Genomic DNA, 23143 nt, shown 5'->3' with positions numbered 1-23143 from the left:
ACGTTTGCGGCATTTCGGATTCAGTCCATTTATTCCATATTATTCACACACTGTGTGGTCAAATAAAACTCTACGATACCACTTTAAGTCACGTCAGATGGTGCAATAAAAACAAGGCGTAGCTCTGTGACGTAAACAGAAAACAAGCTAATGTTGTCACCTCACATCATCCTCCAGGCCTGCAGCAGCTAAACAATAACTGAGCTCACCGTCTTTCCTTCCTTAGTGTGGGGCAGCTCAAATTAGCACAGGGGGATAAAAGTGTCACTCTGACACTCTGTCAACAGGTGGTTTATGGAGGACATCTACAAAAACAGCTAGATTTCAATTAGTTTGGCACCTGCTGCTTCACAGTCTCCAAGTTTAAAAACCAAATGTAAAGACATTTTTAACCAAACATCCAGAATTTAAACCTAATTTAACGTTAAACTGGGAGAAACTACAGCACAACTGAAGAAGAAGAAGATATAATATGTGTAAAAACTTTTCCACTTTGGCCAAGCATATAATTTATTTAGACTTTCTTTTGATTGGAAATTTCCACAGTTCAAATTCACACACACGCACACAGAGTCAGGTGGATGGAAACACTAGTGTCATGGTTTACTGGGACACGCTGCCATCATTATTGAGTCACATCGTTATGAGTAACACGGCTCAGCTTCCCTTACTCATCCAAACACAGACCAGCTCATTAACCGGATACTTCCATTATAAGATTAAATGTTATTTCATACCAGGATGCAGACTAAAACTTGGTGCAACTTAACAATAGTCTCGGTTTACCTTTCATGATGGCCTGCAGCGACGCCACTTCCTCCTGCCACTGGCTGCGGACCTGGTCGATGGCTTCCTGCTTGGTGTTTTCCGACACGGTGGCCACCGCTTTGATGGTCTCGATCTCGGCCCGGGCCTGAGACAGCTGGGCCTGGACGGAGTTGACCTCGGCCTGGGCGCCATCCAGAGCCGCCCGCTGCCTCTTCAGCTCCTCTGGGGCGGGGCGGGACGAGACGGATCAAACATTAGCGACAGAGGAAAAAAACAAAAGAAGAAGGGGGAAATGTGCAACAATAGGACGAGTGAATGCACTGCAGCTTAAAGTAGTAGTGAGATAATCAAACTTGTGGTCGACTGGATTTACATATGCATGATGATGATCTCTTGTTAATGATTTAACCAGCGTAGCACAGTGTCGTGATCAGCCGTACCTTCCTTGGTCAGGTAGAGCTCTTTGAACTTGGCTCGTTTCTGGTTGAACTCGGCCTCCAGCTGCTGCTTGAGTCGGATGAACTCGGCCCTCTCCTGCTCCAGAGCCGCCACCCGCTGCTGGAGCACCTCTGGGCGACGAAATAATCCAGAAACAACAGAAAAATAAATAAACAAAGAGAAAGAGTCGTCAAATAACAACAAATAATAATCAATAATCATTCTTTACATCACATATATCAGTTTTTAGGTGTTAGTCAAGATAATCGTTGCATTGTTCAATCCTAATTTTATACACTGATGATTATTTTCATCTAATCTTGTGATTTTACTGATGAACTGATGAATTCTAGTCAATAAAATGTCACAATACAGTTACGAATAAGTTGGGTTTTCATCGCACGACCACATACGACGACATTATGGCTCTTCTTATAAAAAAAAAAGACTACAAACATTAACATATAAATTAAACCTGTTGATATTAAGAGTTATTTCCTTTGCCGTGCGTTCACGTTCAGCTTTTTTTGGTCCACACACACACAGGTGAAGTCTCTGAACTGGAACGTGCATTAACCGAAACTGAAAACGCAATAAATCTGCACATCTGCAAAATTAAGCAACTTTAACGAGGCACTCAGAGTTTGTTGAGTATTTATTTTTATTTTTTTACTTGCAAAGTCTTGAAAAACAAATCAATCACCAAACAGTTGCAGACTAAAAAAGAGAAGCTAGAACTCTACAGCAGAGTTGAGAATTAACATCTTTCCAATAAAGACATAAAATGCAAAAGATTTAAAGCTGTATATCGTAATAACATTTATCTGAATAACAACCAAAGACATAAAGGTGTAAAAATATTCTGCCGTACAAAAGAAAAAAGCAAAACTAGAGGAAAGACAGGAAATCCAGTCATGACTTTCGGGGCTTTCAGGCATATTTCAGGGCAAACAGTCGATTTAAAAGCCTAAACTGGTGCAAAACTCTCCCTAAGTGACCTGGAAATACCGCCTGTCACAGGTTTTTCCTATGAGTGCAGCTCACGTCTGACTTATTTCATCCCAAACAATGATATTCTCCAACGCAGACAGACGACGGGAAACGTTTACGAGCAGCAGGGGCCAGCGGTAGTCATGTGACAGTCGAACAAACTCTACAGAAATTCCATCAGCACATATTCACGTGGGTGAATTTAGCACGACGTACGTTAAGCTCTTTTTGCAACCTGCTCGTGCTGTGCTGTCCATGAGTTGACCGTTGTTCAGGTCGGGGAAGCCACAGAGATGGCATTACTGCACCACGTAAACAAAGTCTGTGATTAACCGATAGATAACGCTGCACAGAGGATGCAAATACAGACACGGTTTACTCTCACTTCACTTTCCAGCAGCTGCAGTAAAGTGGCCGTGGCTCGTATCTGTCAGCCGACGACTTCTGACACTGAACAGACAGAACGAGAGTGGGATAAATAAAGGATAAAGGATTGTCTTATCCAGGGACGGCGTCAAGTCTGAGAATAACCCACTAAAACTACTTCTAATAACCTTAAAACACTCGCATATGATTTGATAAAAAGTGATTTTGTGAGTAGTTTTATAACGTTTGCACGGAACCGCACTCACACGCTCATCTGTACACTCATCGGACCGATAACGGCGAGAAACAAATAGCTGTCACTTCCTGGCTCGTGTTGCCGTAGTAATTTTCTGGTATATTTTCCCGGCACAAATGTTTCCGAGTGACGCAAGCAGAAGATGATAAATATATTACTAGCTCTTCTTGCCGTTTGAAAAGAAAATACAGTCAATAACGACAACTCCATCTGGGCTGGTAGGAAGCAAAGTTGTTGTCAAACATCTGTATCGGTCGCTTCCAGCGGTTGTCACCTAAATTGTGCCGATATATTTGGTTTTAGAGGTAAATATACACAGTTCTTTTAATAAAATGTATTGGATTTATTGATAAAAAAAGCAAAATATTAAAAAATGTATTCACTTATCACCGAGTCTGTTCAACTTGCTCAACTTCCAAATCTGTTTTGAAGTAAATAAAATAAGCTTTCCAAAAAAAACATGTTGGTTTTGATTTTATTATTATTAATGGTTTATCACTTTGTATTGAAACATGCGCTCACTTGCCAGCTCATTACGTACACGAGCGAAAGCGAAAGAGTTTAAATCTAAGCTTCGTGAAGTCGTTCAGCAGTTGTTTAAAATTACCGAGAGAGAGAGAGCTGTTGATTCAACTGTTTTTCCATTTTTTTGGAAGCTACCGACACACGTTTCTATTATTCTGACATTTTTTTAGCCAGTGGTTTAGGCTAAATAACAGAAACGTCTTTTAATGTTTGTTTCAACATGCTCCAAAATAATCATCCGGTTCGAGTTACCAGCTTTCTGACGCCGTTTCAACATAAACTGAACGTTACAGCGAAGATTTAGCGCAGGACTGTTTTATTAGAACGCATTTGTTTTACTCTGGTGTACATAATGAGCTGCAAAGTGAGGGTATATGACGCTCTACTCAAATGAAGACAGTCAGATATTGGGAAAACAAAGAGGTTGATGTTAAATGTTTGCAACGAAACAGAAAAAAACAACAGTAAATCACTGTATTTTGTGGCTCTACTGCGTTTCACTGCAAAATATAATTTGTGAATGAAGCCTATGAGCAAAATAATAATACTTAGGCATGCTAAAATTATTATTATTAGTCGCCTGCTTATGTCACCTACATCCATGGGTATAAACTGCACCTGTGACTGCTAACCAGACGTTTAAATCCTAATTTGCTTCCACCTAAAAGATACAGAGCGGATTTCCTGCAGGACCCCTGGATGGTCCCCAGACCCCTGCTTGAGAAACTGAGTAAAGCCACCTGCAGGACACACCAGAGCCCTGTATTATGGTCCAACCCCCCCCCCGAAGAGAGAGTCAGTGCAGTCAGTGCACACAGTCCCGGGATAATGACACCCATATGACCCGTGTTAAAGTCTATCCCTGCTGAGCCAGGCTACCAGAGGCCAGAGCCGACCTTTAGATCAAATTAGCCCGGCTAGCTTTAGCTTCGAGCTAACCTGCTACTACCAGTGATACAGAGGAAAACAACGTTAGCTTGTCTTGTGTGTTTGAATGCTGTAAAATGAAGGCCCCCTACTCGGAAATGTGCACTTTGAGTAACTTCCAATAAATTTGCTCAAGTTAATATTTGTAACTGAAGCCGCTGCGTAGTGTTAAATGTCCACTGTGAGCCAGTGACAGCCAGTGACACGTCGCCCTGATGATGCTAACTAAGCTAATGTTGTCAAGGGATGCAGAGGCCGCTGTCTTCGCTGCTCCCAGCCCGCAACACTTTCCACCACACACACGCAGGAGAAAAAAAAAATAAACACGCCTCAAACGAGATAATTTTACCGTCATGTTGGGACGACAGAGGGGATCCCGAGGCCTCCTCGGCCATGGCTGCCTGAGGGGGCTTGAGGCAATTACCAGGGCGGTGGGATAAGAGCTAGGAGTGTCCAAGAAAACAGGCTAACATCACAACTACTGTTAAGCTAGCGAGCGGAAGGAGTGCACTTTCCGGTTGGCCTTTCAAAATAAAATCCATAACCTCTGTTTGTTTGTTTTTTACACGTACGTCTTTTCCAAATGCCACAACACAACAATTTACATAAAGAATAAAAAAGAAAAAGTTAATTGCAATTATCTGAATCGCTGTCAGCGCTAAATTTTCGGAGTTTATTACTGTAATAATGTGTTTATTTAGATTTGTTTATGCTAATATTTTGAAGGCACAATGCTAACTTCCTGTAGCGTGTTTATTAAATTTCGCGAGTTTAACCAATTCCGGTGTCATCTTTCAAAATAAAAGCACAATTAGAGTTTTATGGCACAGAAAGTTAATTAATTAATTGATCTAAGCAAAGTTAATATTTTACTAATATGACATATGACATATAATTATAACAAACATATTATTGCGTTATAAAACAGTTTTTTTATGTCATCCTTATAAAGTGATAAACTAATGTGACATTGCGGTAACTTAAGAGGAACTGAAAATGTAATAGACTAGCTGAAGAATACAATGGGCTGTGCTGACATTTACAAAGTCTTATTTGAAAAAATGACAAATGTAATTGCCAAATATTGGTTCTGGCAGTTTAACGATGACGTACACCGCCTGATGAGTATCGTTTCCCTTAAAAACATGACTAAATCCCAATCTGTACCCAGATTTGGTATGACTGTTTGTCTCCCTCAGCCTCACAAACGCACACATGTGGTGATCACTGGAGCACATCAGAGGGTGGGGATAGCTCAGACTCAGCCTTCATGCTTTTTTTTTTTTCTTCAGTTGACTAAGAAAATTCGTAGCCACTATGCAAAACAAACAATGCTGCACATGATGAGTCTTTTCGTACCTCGCCGTCCACTTTCAGCTTCCAGTTACTGAGACCGGCCACACTTTAAACCCAGCACTGGAGCCACTGGCTGTTTTCTGCAGAAAAGGTAAAACACATTTTGAATATTTGGGAGTTGATGTGTGGTGAAACGGCACATTTTTAATGATTAAAATCATGGCATTGTTATTTAAAACGAGTGGATAAAAGATAACCGGACCTGACTTCAACCAGATGAGTCACTTGTTCTGAAAACTCAGAGGAATATTATAAATTCCTGCAAGACTTCAGTCTTAATCAGCAGCACTTGGATGTTGGCAGGAAGCTTTTGCCAAGAAAGGATGTCAGGCGTACAGATAAAGTGTAAAAAATAACATTTGCACAGTTCTGCCTGTTGAGATAAAGAAACTCTGGAGAAGACAATTACATTTGGAAGCTGAACTCCGCTTCCAGGTTCAAGTGGAGGCTCAGACGCCTCAGCAGGATTAACTGTAAATGTGTAAACTGAGAACAAAAACTGACACCTTTCGGTCTTCAGCGGTGCACCAGGCAGACTTCCTCACAAGAAAAAGAGTCCCTGGAGATTGTTGAGAGGCTCGTTTGATTCTCAGAATGCTAAACTGGCTACTAAAATAACTTCTTAGTCAACGCTGCAAAAGAGGAAGTGGTGAATGGTCCTCTTTCCGATCCACAGCCCTGTATACTGAAAAGCAGCGGCTCAGATGTGCTCTTGTCGTGAAGCGTGACTTTAATGGGAGTGTGTTTGTTTCTTTTCACTTGTCTTCTCCGGTGACGAGCAGCCGGGCCATGACTCTTTTGCGCAAATACATCTGGCTGCTGGTGATTCTGGCGATGATTTTTGTGTCCACGATCATCGGCCTCATCTTCCTCTTCATCAACAAGTGGATATCCAGGCGAGGTAGGTCGTCAGATCTGGGCTCAGCACATCTGTCAGGAGCAGGGGGGCAGCTGGATGTGTCATCATTTGCATGTCACAAAAAAAAAAGAAAACTGTTTAGCTCTTTTTCCTGTTTCTTGCACACATTTTGCTCTCTTCCTTTTATCTGAAATGTTGATCTGAGAATCTGATGAAACATATTGCATTGATTGTTTGACTGTACATAGGTGACACTGTTTTATTTTTATCTGCTTATACAGATTAACAACGCAGCAGTTTCCTCTTTAAAGATATTAATAAATAGCAGATTAAAATACACATAAAACCTTGCATATAACTGGAAAGAATCCAGCTTAATATCTTTAAGACCGTCACTGTTAGACATTAGATAAATAATCAGAAGCAAATCAAATGATGTACAAATACTGAATGTAAAAATACAATGTTATGAAAGGTGTACGTTTGGTGCTTTAAGCGTATTTTCTGGCTTCAGACTGACGGTCATTTCTTATTGGCTCTACAAAATAAGAGTAAACAAACAAAAGTGTGATAAACGTATTGAGTTGACCGCTGGAGAACATCTTGTTGGTCGTGAGGAGCGAGTTCGACCGATTGAGTTTTTGTTTTATCTTTTAAGATGGACTGTGTTACACAGCTCAGCAGCTCAAAGGTCTTGGCACCATCAGGAGACCATACAAGACTTTCTCACTGCATTTATTTTGAGGTTCTGATGTGCCTGCTGCTAAAGCTGTGCCACCAAAATGTTGTGGGTGCACTTAAAGTGAAATCATTTCTATTCTTGTTCCTGCATGATGTACAAACTGCGGGTCATGAAGTGTTTCTTTTTGTCCTGAAGGGTTCTTCTTCTTCTTCTTCTTCTTCTTGTTTGGGTTGTGCTTCTTCTTCTTGTTCCTGTAGGTTCTTCTTTGGGTTCTTTATCTTCCTCTTCAGTTTTCTATTCTTCAGATTCTTCATCTTTAGATTTTTCTCCTTTGGTTTATCCTCCCTCGTCTTGTTCTTCTTCTTTGTCTTTATGTTCTATCTCTTCGGGTTCTTCATCTACTTTTTATCCTTCTTCTGAGAGTTCTTTTTTTCATCTTCATCCACCTCTTCTTCTTTGGTTTCTTCTTCCTCTTCCTCTTGTTATTCGGGTTCTTTGGTGTCTTTTTCTCTTCCTCTTCTTCTTTGTGTTTCTGATTTTCTTGTTTGGATTCGTCTTCATCCTTGTGTTCTTTCTCTTTCTTCTTCTTTGAGTCCTTATTCAGGTTCTTCTTCTTTAGATTCTTTTTCTTCTATTCTGTTTTTTTTCTTCTTCTTGTTCACGTTTATTTTTTTATTTGTTCTGCATCTTCTTCTTCTTTGGGTTCTTCTTCAGGTTGTCCTTCTTTAGACCCCTCTTTGGTTCCTTCTTCCTCTTCCTCTTCCTTTTCTTCTTAGGGGTTTCCCTGTTCTTGTTTGGGATCTTCTTCATATTTGGGTTCTTTCTCTTTGAGTTCTTTTTCTTTGGATTCTTCTTGAGATTCTTTTTCTTTGGATTCTTCTTGAGATTCTTTCTTCTTTGGTTTCTTCTTCTCTTCCTCTTCTTCGGGTTTCTGTTTTTCTTATTTGGGTTCTTCTTCATCTTTTGGTTCGTTCTCTTCGCGTTCTTTCTCTTTGTTCTTCTTCTTTGAGTTCTTCTTCTTCTTCAGGTTCTTCTTTGGATTCTTTTTCTTCTTTTCCAGTTTTTTTTTCTTCTTGTTCACATTTATTTTTTATTTCTTCTGCATCTACTTCTTCTTCGGGTTCTTCTTCAGGTTCTTCTTCTTTAGACCCCTCTTTGGTTTCGTGTTCCTCTTCCTCTTTTTCGGGTTACAATTCATCTTTGTTTTTGTTTTTTTTAATTCTTCTTTCTGCTTCTTCAAGCTCTTCTTCTGGGTTTACTTATTGTTCTTTAGGTCCTTCTTTTGCTTTGGATTTTTCTTCTTCTTCTTCTTTAAAGTTTAATCAAACTCTGTGTCTCTTTGTCTGCATAAAGTGTCCCGCGCTGAACAGAAAGTAAAGTGAGTTTGGTGCTAAATTCAGGGGAAAATTTAACTTGACCGCATATTATGTGAAAATTCACTTAACTAGAAAAGTTAGTTGCAGACACAAAAACACATGTGGTCAGTGGCGATAGCTTCACACACATTTAGACGTGACTTAACGAAATCAAAATGAAAGTGGAAGTTTGACTTCCACATGGGGCCTTACACAATCATGAGTGCACTGACCTTGTGCTTGCTTGTAACTTACAAAAAGGATATGTTCGAATACTTTTCATTCATAAGCAAATTTAAGAAATGCTAAAAGTAATTCTATTACCCTGTGCATAACCTTTTTGCAGGCGTATACCCAGACAGATATAGGTTCATTGGTGATTCTAAATTGGTCTTAGGTGTGAGAATGAATGGCTGTCTGTCTCTCTGTGTTAACCCTGTGATAGACTGGAGACCTGTCCAGAAGAACACACTACTGATTAATTATATGATATTTCAATGATAAACCACGAGTACAGTAGTGTGCAGACATTTTCCTTTTTGTACTAGAATTACTAATCCTTATACTGTACAATAAAATATAATTATTAAGTAAAAGCACGAGGGCTACAGTCGAAGGTTAAACCTCATGGAAGCTGACTGATCACTGATCTGGAACCCCTGAATCTTTCCATGTTTGCGACTCATTTGTATTTTCTAATAATGTAAATTATGAAAATTACCACAAAGGTCAACTTTTAAGCCTCGTTGGTGTGAGTCTGTGTACCTTATTAATAGGTACTGCTTCGAAAAGACTTGAATGTTGTTCAGTCCTGTATAAAACTACTTTCTTGCACGACTATTACAAACCAAAATGAATGTTACAGACAGTGAAAACAAAGACGAAGGTGTACACTATAAGAAAGTGTATAAAATGTATGGAACATAAAGATCCTTCACTAACATAGCTGTTCAAAAATACATAGTAAAACAGAAGTAAATATCTGTACTTAGTGTCCTATACTTCAATAGAAGCACAGAAGCAAACTGTACTCATTCTGCAGGATATTGTCTAATTATGACTAGATTATCAATATAGATGCAGTAATGTTTAAGTATTTTACACTACTGTGGATTCTGTATACCGTTTAGTAGTTTTGTCAAGCCTTTTTTCATTTTGTAGACTTTCTATTTAACCTTTTATTCTCAAATGATGCAGAGTTTTTTTTTTTTTCCTCTGCAGTCATTTAATTTAAAGCATTAAAATAAGAGGGAAATATGTTTTGTTTTCTGCAGAGTAAAGGTGGTTTTGCTGTGTAATCATGATCCTCAGATGTGAAGGGAGCTAAAACAAAGTGGTATCTGTTGGTAAAATTTGAAAACCAGCATGAATTGTGAAGAAACTATAAAATCATGAATATTAAATTTATGATTTATCAGTTAAAGGTGCAATGCTGTGAAATAAAGACTTAATTAGAAGTCAGGGGTGGCAGGTGTGGTGGTTAACACTGATGCCTCACAGCAAGAAGGTTCTGGGTTTGAATCTGGGTTTGAGACCTTTATTCTGTGTGGAGTTTGCATGTTCTCCCTGTGTCTGCGTGGGTTCTCTCCAGGTTCTCCAGCTTCCTCCCACCATCCAAAGACATGCTGGTTAGGTTAATTGGTGATTCTAAATTGGCCGTAGGTGTGAGTGTCTCTCTGTGTAAGCCCTGAGATAGACTGGAGACCTGTCCAGGTTGCACCCCACTTCTTTCCTCTTTTTCGTAAAAGTACTCATAAAGCAGAAAATAAACACTCGTGTTAATTAATGTGGAAGAAGCCTTCTTCTGTTGTAGTATGAAATGGAAATAAATAAATACTCATTTCTATCAGTAGTCAGTATCAAAGCAGCTGCATACACCAGCACTTTCTCCATGTGGAATGTAAAAGTCAAACTGAAGTGAGCAGTAGAGCGGCACTAGTTTCATTTTCAGTGCCAATAACTACCCGTTTCTGGAAAACCGATGTATGGACATCTTTGCCACATGTCAGAAGTTAGAACGAGAACGGAAACCAAACCATAACACATTCACTGCACTGAGAGAAGTATCATAACTGCATGAAATGCTCTTATTAGGGAGAACCGTCTCGATTTGGTTAGATTAAACTTTAATGATCCTTCTGGGCTAAGTGGGCTGCAGCAGCACAGAGAGGAGCTTCAGGCTGGTAAACAAAGAGCAAATAAAGGGAACAAAGAATAATATTACACAGAGAATCAGTAATGCACGCAGAGATAAAAAAAAATAGATTAAATTCAGACATTTAAGCGTGCTATGTTAAGGTTTATTAACACAGTTTAGTTTAAAATTAAATAAAAAGACAAATTATATGGTCTTAAACTATAATCCTGTTTTACTGCAATCACTTGTAACAACATAACCCAGAATTGGTCCTGCTGAGTTGTTAATAAACTGAAAACATTTTATAACAGTTTGAATTGTTTTTCTGCAGCTTAAATTAATTGCATGCCCTCTCTTGTTTGTTTTATTTTCCAGCAGGCAAACACGCAATCGCACATCTACAGAAAGGATCTGACTTCAAAGTGGAGTAATGCATGAATCTATTTATTTCTCACATTTAACAGTGAATGCACAAGGCGGATTTTAGTTTGCATTTAAAGGACCAGACTTATGCTCTTTCATGCTGAGAGTTATTATATGATGGGACGGTTAGCTTAGCTTAAAGGCTGGCATGGTTCTGTTGTTTGAAGGTGACACAATCCATATATTTTTGTTTAATTAAGATTCAAATTGTTAAGAAGCAACTACCAAAATGTATAAGATGTAATATTTTAAAAAATGAATTTATTAAATGGCACCTATTACTGTCAGCTGGCAGGTGCTATTCTAGCAAATTAGCTAGATAGCTGTAGCACTAGCCCACCTACTTTGCTATCATTAGATGTGCTACCAAATTAGAAAGCTAGTAGCAGCACTCACTCCAAGAATAGGATTAGACATGCTCGCATCTTAGATAACTAACAGTAGCACTGGTTTAAATACTCTGCTAGTAGTAGAAGTGTTACCAAATTAGATAGCTAGCTGTAACAATAGCTCAGTTACTCTTCTAGGATTGGACATACAACCAAATTTGCTAGCTAGTTGCACTCGCTTTACTTCTCTGCTAGCAGGAGTAGAAGTGATAAGAGATTAGCTTGTGGATGTCACCTTTTAGTTTATCTGCTAGAAATAAATAATCTCAGTGCTCTACTACTTTTCTGGAGTAAACGAGTGAGGTGTAGCCTAACTTGTTAGCTAATTTTAGGGGTACTGTTTGGCACAGACCTTAATACTAAACTGAGCTGACCAGCTAAAGCTAGCCAGCTATAGCTACACTATGGGGATTTGTCACGCTCAATATTCCTCAGATAAAAAAGAGGCAAATTTCAAATTCTGTCGTTGTACTGTTATTCATTCTCAACAGCGACTGAACCAACTGTATGGATGTTAGCTGTAAGCTAGGTAGCAGCAGATGCTGCCCCAGCTTTGAGCGTAGAACAACAGCTAATTTTTATACTTCAGTTCCTTCTGATGTATAATCTAACCTTTTAACATTTTCCAAATAAAAAACATAAATATCGTGGTTAAAAGCAAACATGCTAGCAGACTAGCTTGATAGAATATGTGCTAGCTAAGCTACCTACATCAGTTTCTGGCACATATCTATAAATCTGTAAATACCCTATAAATCCACAACCTGTAGTTCTTTTATGGATTAAACAAATTGGACATTGTGTAATATATTGTCTATTTTAGACAGATAATTTTATTCCATTATGCAGACTCTCATTCCAGCCTTTATCCCAGTTTTTAGCGTGTGTGCTAAGCTAAATTAGCTGGAAAAAATACCATATGATGATTTGCCACATCCTGATATCCAAAAAGTAAACAAAATTTTAATTAGATTATTGTATTTTTGTTTTTATACAAGCTAAAAAGACAGTAGACTAACTGTACGGACATTAGCTTTGTCATTGTGAAACTAAACGTACAGATTTTTAGTTTGGTATCAATCCTCCCATCTAACTCTCTGCAAGAAAGTAAATAAGCACATTTCTGAAAGACTGAAACAGTTCTTTTAAATCAGATTTTCTTCACCGAATGTAACTTCAAACCATAATTTCTCCTTCTTCACAATTTCCAGGAGCAACAAGTACCACGAGAGAAACATCGAAGGTTGCACTACTCCTCCTCTTCCACCTCGGACGCAGTTCCTCACCGCAGGCAAGACTACGTTGGCTTTCTCTATGGCGCATAATGTACTTGAGCCGCAAAGCTTCCAAAAATTCCCCCTCCTCTTCCAAGCCACACTTCCTCTTCTCGTTTATCACCAGGTTTTCACGAGAAATTATATCAAACAACCGTACAGTATGTCATTTGACAACATGTGATCAGTGATGAAGCAGAGTTAGACATCATTCATAAGAAAAAATCACCCTCTTGCCCAACTTCAAGACTCAGATTCACTAAATCACACTAAGTAAAAGTTTTCTCAGCCCACAACAAGAGAAGTGGTGTCATTTTGGAAATAAGGCCAAAATAAAAAAGCGTTTTGGCTCCATAACAACTGCTAACATTGTGCAAGGAGTTGTGGGAGGATTTTAAAGGCGTATCAGTTTCCTGCCACATATAACATTTGAACACAGGGAATAATAAATAACCTCTAATCACTGTATTTTATGTGTACAGAGGGAATTAGGGAAACTAACATGACTTATTCCGACATATATTAAAGGCACAGAAGGTTTCTGTCAGTAATACTTTCTTAAAACTTAAAAAACAGAGGTCTCCATGGAGAGTTTATGATAAAAACGAGCCAATTCACTAAGAACTTTCAAACTACTCTTTCAAAAAAACTTAATTTAATGAGTTGCGCAAACTCGAAGCATCCAGCTTGTCAAATCAAGCTGATGAAGCTTTTAATTGTGTCTTGGTGTCCTCCCTCACTAGGGTTCCTCAAAGTAGTTTCAGCAACCTGTTGTTGCTTGAGTGTTCCTTTGTCTTCATGGTGTCTTCACCGGTGACCGGACCTTCCTGACGCAGGTGTCTTTATAATAAAGCCACTTGAGACACATTCATTGCATTATTATTTCATTATTTCATTGAAATTACTTTGTAGAAATCTGTTTTCAGTTTGACAGTAATGAGTATATTTAAATTTTTTCTCAGTTCCTTTTAAAACACTCAAACATCCCCCGACGGACATAAAATACATTATTAGCACCAAACGCAATGCTGTACTGTCAGTGTTTCATTGTGTTCAGAATATTTTTTACAGAATCTGATGATTCACGGTTTTGGTACCATTCGAAGAACCAAAACTGAGAAGTGAATTTAATGAAACAGGAAGCGCCACTATACGCCTAAAAAAACCACACGGTACAGTGTTGTGCAAACATTTTTTGGGTACAGTTTTCTAATTTACATACGATTAGGTTTACTTATAAACACCCAGTGGGGTCAGACCCATTATATTAGTTTGACAGGAGAAGAAAACAAACGGTCTTTTTTTGTTGTCTTTCGCTTTTACCCCTGTGGTGACCTTTGGCTTTGCACGTGAACAACGTCCGCTTGTAGCGCTTCTCATTAAACGCTGATTCATTAAATCAATCAAGCTGCAGAAATATTTCACCAAGCAACTTCTTCTTCCTCTTCTCAGGCCTTTGACTTCCTTTCGGAACTTAGGCCATTCAGTGACTCGCCTCCACCCATTCCTGTCTTGGGCCACGTCGGCCCCTCCTTCTTGAACTTTTGAGCTCTGTGCTTCTTCTCCAGATGTTCTTGAGACGACCTCTTCCCTCGTTTGCCCTGTATGTTCCACGTCAGTGCCTGTTTGGTTATTGCTACGTTGTTTCTTCTCAGTGTGTGACCAATCCAGATCCACTTTCTCCTTTTCATCTGTACTTCTATTGGTTCCTAGTTGGTGTGTTCCCACAGAGTGATGTTTTTGATTGTGTTTGGCCAGAAGATCCCAAGGATGCGTCTTAGGCAGTGGTTTATGATTATCTGCAGCTTGCTTATGATGATAGTGGTGTTCTACTAGTACGACTTTGACGTTGGAGTTGATGTTGGAGTTGATGATTTTGAGCTTGGCCTTCAGAGAGATGTTTTTTGTTTTCCAGATCTTGGTTAGGATGTTGAATGCTGCCTTAGCCTTTGCAATTCTTGCCTTTACGTCTTCCTCTTGCCCTCCGTCCATAGCTATCACACTTCTCAAGTAGCTAAATTTATTGATCTCTTCGAGACAGTCACCCTCAAGGGTTATGGAATTCATGCTTTTGTTGTTAATCCGCAAGATTTTGGTTTTTGGCCCATTTATGTTGAGTCCGAGCTCAGTTGTGGTTGTTTCCGGCCGAGTTGTCTTGTCCTGCACATGTTGGTGTGTACGTCAGAGTAGTCAAAGTCGAGTTCATCAGGGTGTTCCGTCAGACTCCACCGGATGCCATATCTTTTTATTGCTGTTTCATGATCCAGTCGATACATATGAGGAAGAGGAACAGAGAGGGGAGGCAGCCCTGTCTCACAACAGTGAGCACTTTGATCTTTTCATCCCTGGTGGAGCCCTTGACATTGCATACCCTGGATGTTTATATATTTCGGAGGGATACCCTATTGGCAATTTGGTCACTGCACAATCCTCTGTTCCAGAAACCAGCCTGGTTCTCTCTCAGCCTATCAACACTTTGCCAGGTGTTGGTAGCAGCATGATACCTCTGCTGTTGTTGTTACACTCCTTGATGTCTCCTTTCTTGGGCTTGGGTACAAATGCAATGAGACCGTCCTTCAGTCTGTTGGTATGATCTCTTCCTCCCATATCTGTTTGATCGGCTGGTGAAGCATGGTAGTTGTGGTTTCAAGAGGAGCTTGTGTAAGGCCTCTGCAGGGATCTTGTCTGTCCCTTCCTACTTCCCTTTATTGCCTTCCTTACTTAAGACCTTGTTGCAGCTTACCTCCAGCATCTGGGCAGCTGGGTGGGATCTCTACCCTCTGGGCAGGGAGCACCTTGAAGTGCTCCGTCCATCTTTTCTGCTGGTGTTCTTTGGTGGTCAGGAGTTGCCCCTGCTTGTTGCCTCAACTTGTCTGCTAGTTTCCTTGTGATCAAGTAGACACCCTTGAGGTTGCTCTTTGAGGCTGTGGCTTGCTGTGCCAAGTCTTTGACGTAATTTTCTCACCTCCATATTTACAGCTTCATATTCTCTATGGCCTGACACCTTTTGTGCTTGTGTTATGCGGTTGTTCTTTGTGTGTGTGTTTTTTTTTACCCTCCTCTCTTCTATTCTTTTCATTGTTTCTCTTAACAAACCGCAGCTTGTGGTTTGTTATCTTACACCCCAACACTTCTGAACAGGTCTCCGTCTATATGTTTTTCAGGCATTTACAACACTCCTCCATTGGTGTTTTGTCATCTTCTTGCAGGGCTTAGAACTTGTTCCATACAGTTCAGTTGTTCCTATGTCCTGGAAGAGCTGGATGTTGAATTTGGCTCACAGTTGTCACAGGGGCTGTTGCAGCGTTTCAGCTTCAGTTGTGTTTTAGTTGTCAGTAGGTGATGGTCTGACCTGGCGGCTTCTCCCCGCTTCCTCGTAGTTCCAGGACAGAGCATCTGAACTTCCTGTTTATGCATATGTGGTCAATCTGGTTTTCTGTAGTGAGGTCAGGTGATCTAAATAAATGCTACGACTGAATGTGAAACTTATTATTTCAGAAGCCCAGAGCTACGAGAACCTTGCCGAGACCCCCAACTACGAGCAGAGCATACCCGACGACAACGAGGAGAGCGAACACGACTACGAGGAGACCACAGAGCCGCAGCCCGAGTATTTGAAGTTGGATGACGAAGTGGGGGCCTTCCCCGCTCCTCCAGCCTACAGTGATCCTGGTGCGAACGTGAAATCTGGTCCAGCGCCTGGTGAAAGCTACGAGAATCTGGCCGAGGAACACGACTACGAGGAGACCACAGACCAGCAGCCTGACTATTTGAAGTTGGATGACGAAGCAGGGGACTTCCCCGCTCCTCCAGTCTGCAACGATCCCAGTGCGAACATGAAATCCGGAGCGGCGCTTGGTGAAAGCTACGAGAACCTGGCCGAGGAAAACGACTATGAGGAATGCACGGACGATCAGCCTGACTACGTGGAGGTGGAGGGCGACGAGGAGCCCTTCCTCCCTGATCCGTCACATCCAGGAGCAGACAACATCTCCAACGACGACTACGACGACATCGGATCCGAAAACCATGACGAAGAGGACTACGATGATGTCGGATAAGACCACACGAGGCACTTTAGACTCTCCTACATCTGAATCCTGCTGGGCAGAGATTTCACCAAGGATTTCTTTAAGTTGTTTTTTCATGAAGACAAAACTAACAAACTAACTGAAATCTGCTTATTCCTGGAGACAACTGGTGTGAGTTAGTTAGATCCTTTTCAGTTTTATATACTTAGTAGTATGCAGCAGCCTTTCAAAATAGAAGACTTTTGTGTTTCTGATTTAAAACATAATCTTTTTTTAATCTCAATATTATTGCAAATCTTTAATATAACTCTGCTTTCAAGAAGGTGACACCAGCACAGTCCAGGAAAAACACATAAAATCACAACCGTAGATTAAATTTAAATAAATTAAAATAGATTAACAGATAATAAAGATTAATTCTGATTTTCTGATTTCAACTTGGTTGTGCGCAAGAAGTTAACAAGCTTTAATGAGGGAAAAATAAGTAAAAAAATTATTTATTGATAAACCCAGCCACTTGATAAAAGTGTAATTGGAATATTTATGTTCAATTTAGTTTGAAATAATCTGAAAGAGACCCAAAGAGAATCATGGCTTCCTTTTGGTGCATACAGTGTGGGAAATGTATTTGCTGCAGTAACGCAGCTTTTATCTGTGTTATTTGATCATTTTGTGACATTTTGTGAAATTGTGAATGTTTTAAAGCACCACACGCCTTGTTCTCTGAGCCACTGTTGCGGTCACCGTCGCACATACGCTGCATTTAAACCTGAGTCACTTCCGCGTACATCCTGCAACACTCACTCACTCAGGCGCTCAATGTATATTAATATGCAGCTAAAAATAGTCCCTTGTATATGCGGTACTTTTGTGACCGGTGTCAAAACCTGTAGGTTGTTTTAGAGTCACCAGAGTGAGAGGAAGTTGCAGCATTATTGACATCTGAGCAGAGTTTTTTGATGATAACTCACAAGTAGTTATAAAAAGTATTCCACCCACTTGGATGGTTTCCCCTCTTTTAAACAAGAGCCTATCCCAGCTGTCATTGCATGAGAGGCGCGGTACTGGACAGGTCTCCAGTCTATTACAGGGCCTTTTACATTATATATATATTTAATTAATTTGCATTACTTTGTAGAAATCTGGTTTCTTTCACAGTAAAGAATCTTTTTTTGTAAATGGTTTAATATAAAAGAAAGGTACTCAGCATTGAACGCAATAAAAGGGGAGTTCGTCCAAGAGGCTGGATATATTTTATGTAATTTATTGGCTGTGTAAATGTAGAACATTACTACACAGATTTATTAAGTATTCGTGAATCTTTGCAGGTGTCACAAAGTTTGGCACGCTGAGCAAATGTGTGTCTGCTTCAGCTTCGCACTTGAAAATGTGTTTTTGCTCGTCCTACATGAGGAGACAAGTTGCAGTTCCTGTTGCGGACGTTTTATTTATGTAGCGTCACTAAGGATCCAAACTGTCCAGCTGATGATGATACGAATGATGCAAGCGATGATTCGGGGGAGAGTATGAGACACAGCGGATGGAGGTTACGTCAGAGACTGATGATGAATAAAAAATGAATGAATGGAGCTGACGGTCAAAGTATTCATTGAAGAAACTGAAACTGTCAGAGACAATAGTAGTTTTTATTACGTGTGAGCAGGTATCAGAAGCAGACTGGAGAATCACTGTATGTATAATATTTTGTATAAGAATTAATATCTATAATGAACATTAAAAGCCTTTTTTATTATCTGAAGGTCGTCGTTTTCTCTAGCCTCCATTTTAATGACGAAATAAATTAGGAAAAGGGTCAGGGAGTTAATTCTGGGATCGTCGTCTGAGTAGGTGGTCCGTTAGTGTGGGCAGGATGTGCTGTTTGTTTGTGGGATGAATGTGGTTTAGGTGGCTTTGAGGAGGTCATATATCACCTATAACAGGTTTAATAATGTCTGGGAAGGTTCTCAGTCATGTGGGGCACTGTAAATCCAAAAAAACAAAGCTAAAACAACTTCTTAAAGACGCTTCATCAAAGTGTCTTCTTCGGCTCTAAATGACTCGGGGGCAGGGTTTAGATTTTATTTGGAACATTTGTGGCTGGTTTCCACCTAAAACTCACATGACTAACGTCGGTTAATGACCCGTTTTTCCACGATTAGTGGTTCTCTAATGACCCACTAACTCCAACCGCGTCTGGATTTTTTTCAACTTCTTCCCATGAAGAAGCTACTTGGATGAGTGGCGAAACCCAACAAGTCCAGTTACCCTTGTTTCAGCTTGTTCTTTGTATACAACATGCCCTGGATGACTGAGAACCTTCGTGTGAGTCATGGGTTATGACGGAGCTCTGCTGCATGCACCATTTCCTATTCACAAACGTATAATAAGCAAGGTGCGTTTGCCATATTTTGTTTCTAATTTCATACAAATTGACATCTAACCGACGGTAAAATATGTCTGTAAAGGCTGCCGCTCATCCAGGACACGGTAAATCCAGAACACAAAGCTGAAGAAAAGGCTTGTTTGACATTTCAGCCAAGTAGACTCTTCAGTTCTGTACGACTGTTGGGAAGTTTAGGTTTTTATCAGGAACATCTGTGGGTGTAACTTACATGATTAAGATCTGAATGAATGAATGAATGAATTTATTGTGACTGAGCTGTGCACCATGCACTGCATAAAGTATAAAAACGCAATGTGGTTTTCCCATATTTTGATTTTAATTTCATGCAAATTGAAACTGAAATATGTTTGTGAAGATTCTCAGTCATCCAGGTCATGGTATGTCTAAAAAGACATTTAAAAACATTTAATCCAAGTAGCTTCTTCAGTTCTATTTGACTGGAGGAGGGTTTAGGTTTTAACATCTGTGGTTGACACATTACCAGGGTCTGTAACGATCAGACACTCACCTGTAAATTCAAATGAACCTGGGTGTTGTCCTGTTGTTTTTCCATAATTAGTGGTGCTCTAAGGAGACATTAACGGCCAGAGACTCCAACCAGGTTTGGCTTGAGACCCGAGTGACATGGAGGACACACAGTTAGTTAGTCATCCAGGTCATGGTGTAGCTAAAAAGGAAAGATAAAACAAAGCCAACTTGACTTGTTTTTGTTTTCTTGAAGACATTTTCACCGTCATCCTTGGGACTTCTTTACTTCTAAATGACTGGAGAAGTCAGTCAGACACTTAACAACAATGTCTCAGGTTGAAGATCCTCTAATGCACCGGTCTTTGTTGCTTCATCCATCTGCAGAGCAAAGCGGCGTCAGATCGTAGACGAACCTCCAGACTGTATTGTCTGATAGAGGGATTTACTTTTATCTTGTTGTTGCTTCATCATCCATCGTTGAGATGTTGTCACGTTATTGGCTGTGAGTTGGAGACGTTTGTGGAGACACTGGACAAACTGCTCTCCATCATGGACAGTCAGTCTCATCCACTCCACCAGACTATAGAGGGACAGTGGAGCTCATTCTCCAACAGACTGATCCAGCTCCACTCCCACAGTGAACGCTACAGGACGTCATTCATACCTTACTCTATCCAGCTGGACAACAGCTCACCTTTGTTCAACATTTGTTCATATGCTAATTCTGTACATTTTTTGCTTATACTATTTTATTTAATTTTACCTGCTTATCCGGGTCCGGGTCGCGGGGGCAGCAGCCTCAGCAGGAAAGTCCTCTCCCCAGCCACTTCCACCAGCTCCTCCGGAGGAATCCTCAGGCGTTCCTAGGCCAGACAAGAGATATGATCCCTCCATCGTGTCCTGGGTCGGCCCAGAGGTCTCCTTCCGGTGGGACATGTCCGAAACACCTCTCCCGGGAGGCGCCTAGGTATTCGCGATCTCATTCTTTCGGTCATTACCCAAAGTTCATGACCATTGGTGAGGATTGGAACCTAGATCGACCGGTAAATTGAGAGCTATTTTACTAGATTTTACTTTATTTAATCTTTCTTTTACTTGTGGTTCTTAAGAGTGTTTTTTTTTTATGTGCAACTAAGCTACTGTGACCAAGCAATTTCCCTTGTGGATCAGTAAAGTTTATCCAAGTCTAAAATCCATAACAGAGGGAAGAATTAATTCCTCTACTTCACTTTGCATTTTTTTTGTTTGTTTGTTTATTTTCACACTCAGTAACTCTATGGGCAACTTTCTGAGCCGAGCTGATTTGAAGACACAGATGCAGCTTTTATAAAGTGATTCTGTTGTGCATGACAGTTTTATTTATTATGAAGAAATCCACTGGCTCGTCTCCACGTGGCTTCCTAACTTGTTCCGTTTCAATCTAGACGCACACACACACTGTGGTCTCTCCTCGTTCTCTCCCCACCGTTGCCTCGTCATATTTTATTTTCTTTTTTTCTTCAGAAGTTGTGTTTTGAGTTGACGGAGATGATAAAACCCCCTTCAGTAGGGGTGGTGGCGCTAACAGACATTAGTCATGTGCGTTTCATCCGGGCGACGCCCACAGATGCTTCTAATAAAAACGTGAACTCTCCACCAGTCTTTTGACATCGAAGAAGACACTTGGAAGAAATGTTAATTATTCATCAGTTGAGTTATTGACTTAGACTTTGATAAACGTTATTGTTCCACAAGGGAAATTGCTTGGTCACAGTAGCTTAGTTGCACATAAAAAAAAAAAAACACAAGTAAAAGAAAGATTAAATAAAATAAAATAAGCAAAAAAATGTACAGAATTAGCGTATGAACAAATGTACAAGAAATAGAGACGGAAGAATATATGTTATATACATAGGGATGATAGTAAGGTGCAATAGTGTCCATTAACATGAATAACATGGAGTTATCTGTTACAGAAAGGATAGAGTTTGGGATTGTTAGAGAATAATTTGACTTCCCTATAGATAGTTTGTGTGGTTAATGTGCGATTACTTCTGGCGTCAGTTATCTGCCCTGTTTTCTCTCTGAGGAATATGCCAAGACCAAGGTCCCTCTTTGGCGTCTTCAATCTCACTCTCTGGAGGATACTTTGCATTACAGACATAGCTGTAGTGTTAGATGATAATGCTGTCACTGGAAGACACTTTGCTAGTATAAGAATCTGAGCTTTACTGTTTGTCCCTTAGAATTTGAGGTGGACTCGTGCACTTATGTTGTGATGACGAAGCTCGATCGAGCCTACTCCTCCATCGAGCCTAAATAAACTCCTTCAGCATAAGACATACAGGACTCTGGTGCTTCTTCTTCTTCATCGGCATCACCACAAATTCCTCCCTAACAGGTATGAATGAAGTCCTGTAGCGTTCACTGTGGTAGTGGAGCTGGATCAGTCTGTTGGAGGATGAGCTCAACTGTCCCTCTATAGCCTGGTGTAGTGGACGAGATGGATTGTCCATGATGGAGAGACGTTTCTCCAGCGTCCTCCTGTCCCTCACTGAGACAAACATCTCCAACTCACTGCCAATAACATGTCCAGCCTTTCGGATCAAAGTACAGACTGGTAGAAAGTCTCCATGAACTTGCTGCAGACATTAAAAGACCTCAGGAAGTAGAGTCTACTCAGGACCTTCTTGTCCACAGCATCACTGTTGTCCCTCCAGTCCAGTCTGTTGTCCATGTGGACTCCAAGGTACTTATAGCAGTCCACTACTTCCACCTCCAGGTCCTGGATGGTGATGGGCTCCGCTGGTGTCCTCTTCCTCCTGAAGTCAATGACCAGCTCCTTGGTCTTGTCCACATTCAGGAGTAGGTGGTCCACCTACTCCTGAATGAACCATCCACTCCATCTCTAATACACCCAACCACTGCAGAGTCATCAGAGAACTTCTGCAGGTGGACTGGAAATCGGAGGTGTAAAGAGTGAACAGAAATGGAGACAGGACAGTCCCCTGTGGTGCCCCGACATTACTGACAACAGTATAAATAGAACACAGATTTAAATAGAACCAAACTGATGCACTGGGCATTTTTACAAAAACTGGTAAATGATCCAAGAAATGTAATGTTGGTTTTAGATTTCAAGGATAAATATACTGGCAGATTGAAAATACTATCTACTGTGTAATCAAATAGCTGAAGAATCGCTGAGGACGACAACAATAACCGTCTCACAGAGTCTTTGTTTGGGTGGAAAGACAATTCTTTCTCTTCATGGCGCATTTGCCGTCAACACATCTCCTGAATCCACAAAAAAAAAAAGAAAGAAAGAAAATGAAGGAGAGCTTTGTCCACTGAAACCAGAGTTTATGCGTACGACCGCCGTTTGGCTACGAATGCAGCAATGGTCAGCAAAAGCGAAGTGATGTGGTTCCACTGCTGCCAACCATGCAGCCAGAAACCGAGTTCATTTCCTGACTGCTCCGACGTCTAAAGAGCTGTCAGAGGCAATCACAAGGG

The 23143-nt window shown here is 40.4% G+C and overlaps 1 protein-coding gene across 2 annotated transcripts in view; it reads right to left on the bottom strand.

Moving 5' to 3' along the window:
- Positions 1–4767, bottom strand: part of rabep1 (rabaptin, RAB GTPase binding effector protein 1) — a 28043-nt gene extending 23276 nt beyond the window's left edge. For both annotated transcript variants that reach the window (XM_084565230.1, XM_084565231.1), the window contains exons 1-3: positions 4620–4767; positions 1209–1337; positions 787–990 (exon numbers count right to left, since the gene is read on the bottom strand). In XM_084565230.1, coding sequence (XP_084421356.1) covers positions 787–990; positions 1209–1337; positions 4620–4665 — 379 coding nt within the window. In that variant the 5' untranslated portion in view covers positions 4666–4767. The remainder of the gene's footprint in view (positions 1–786; positions 991–1208; positions 1338–4619) is intronic.
- Positions 4768–23143: the final 18376 nt, after the last annotated feature.

The sequence above is a fragment of the Chelon labrosus genome, assembly GCF_963514085.1.
Source record: "Chelon labrosus genome assembly, chromosome: 17".
Taxonomy (NCBI): domain Eukaryota; kingdom Metazoa; phylum Chordata; class Actinopteri; order Mugiliformes; family Mugilidae; genus Chelon; species Chelon labrosus.
This window is presented reverse-complemented; position numbering and strand designations above follow the sequence as displayed.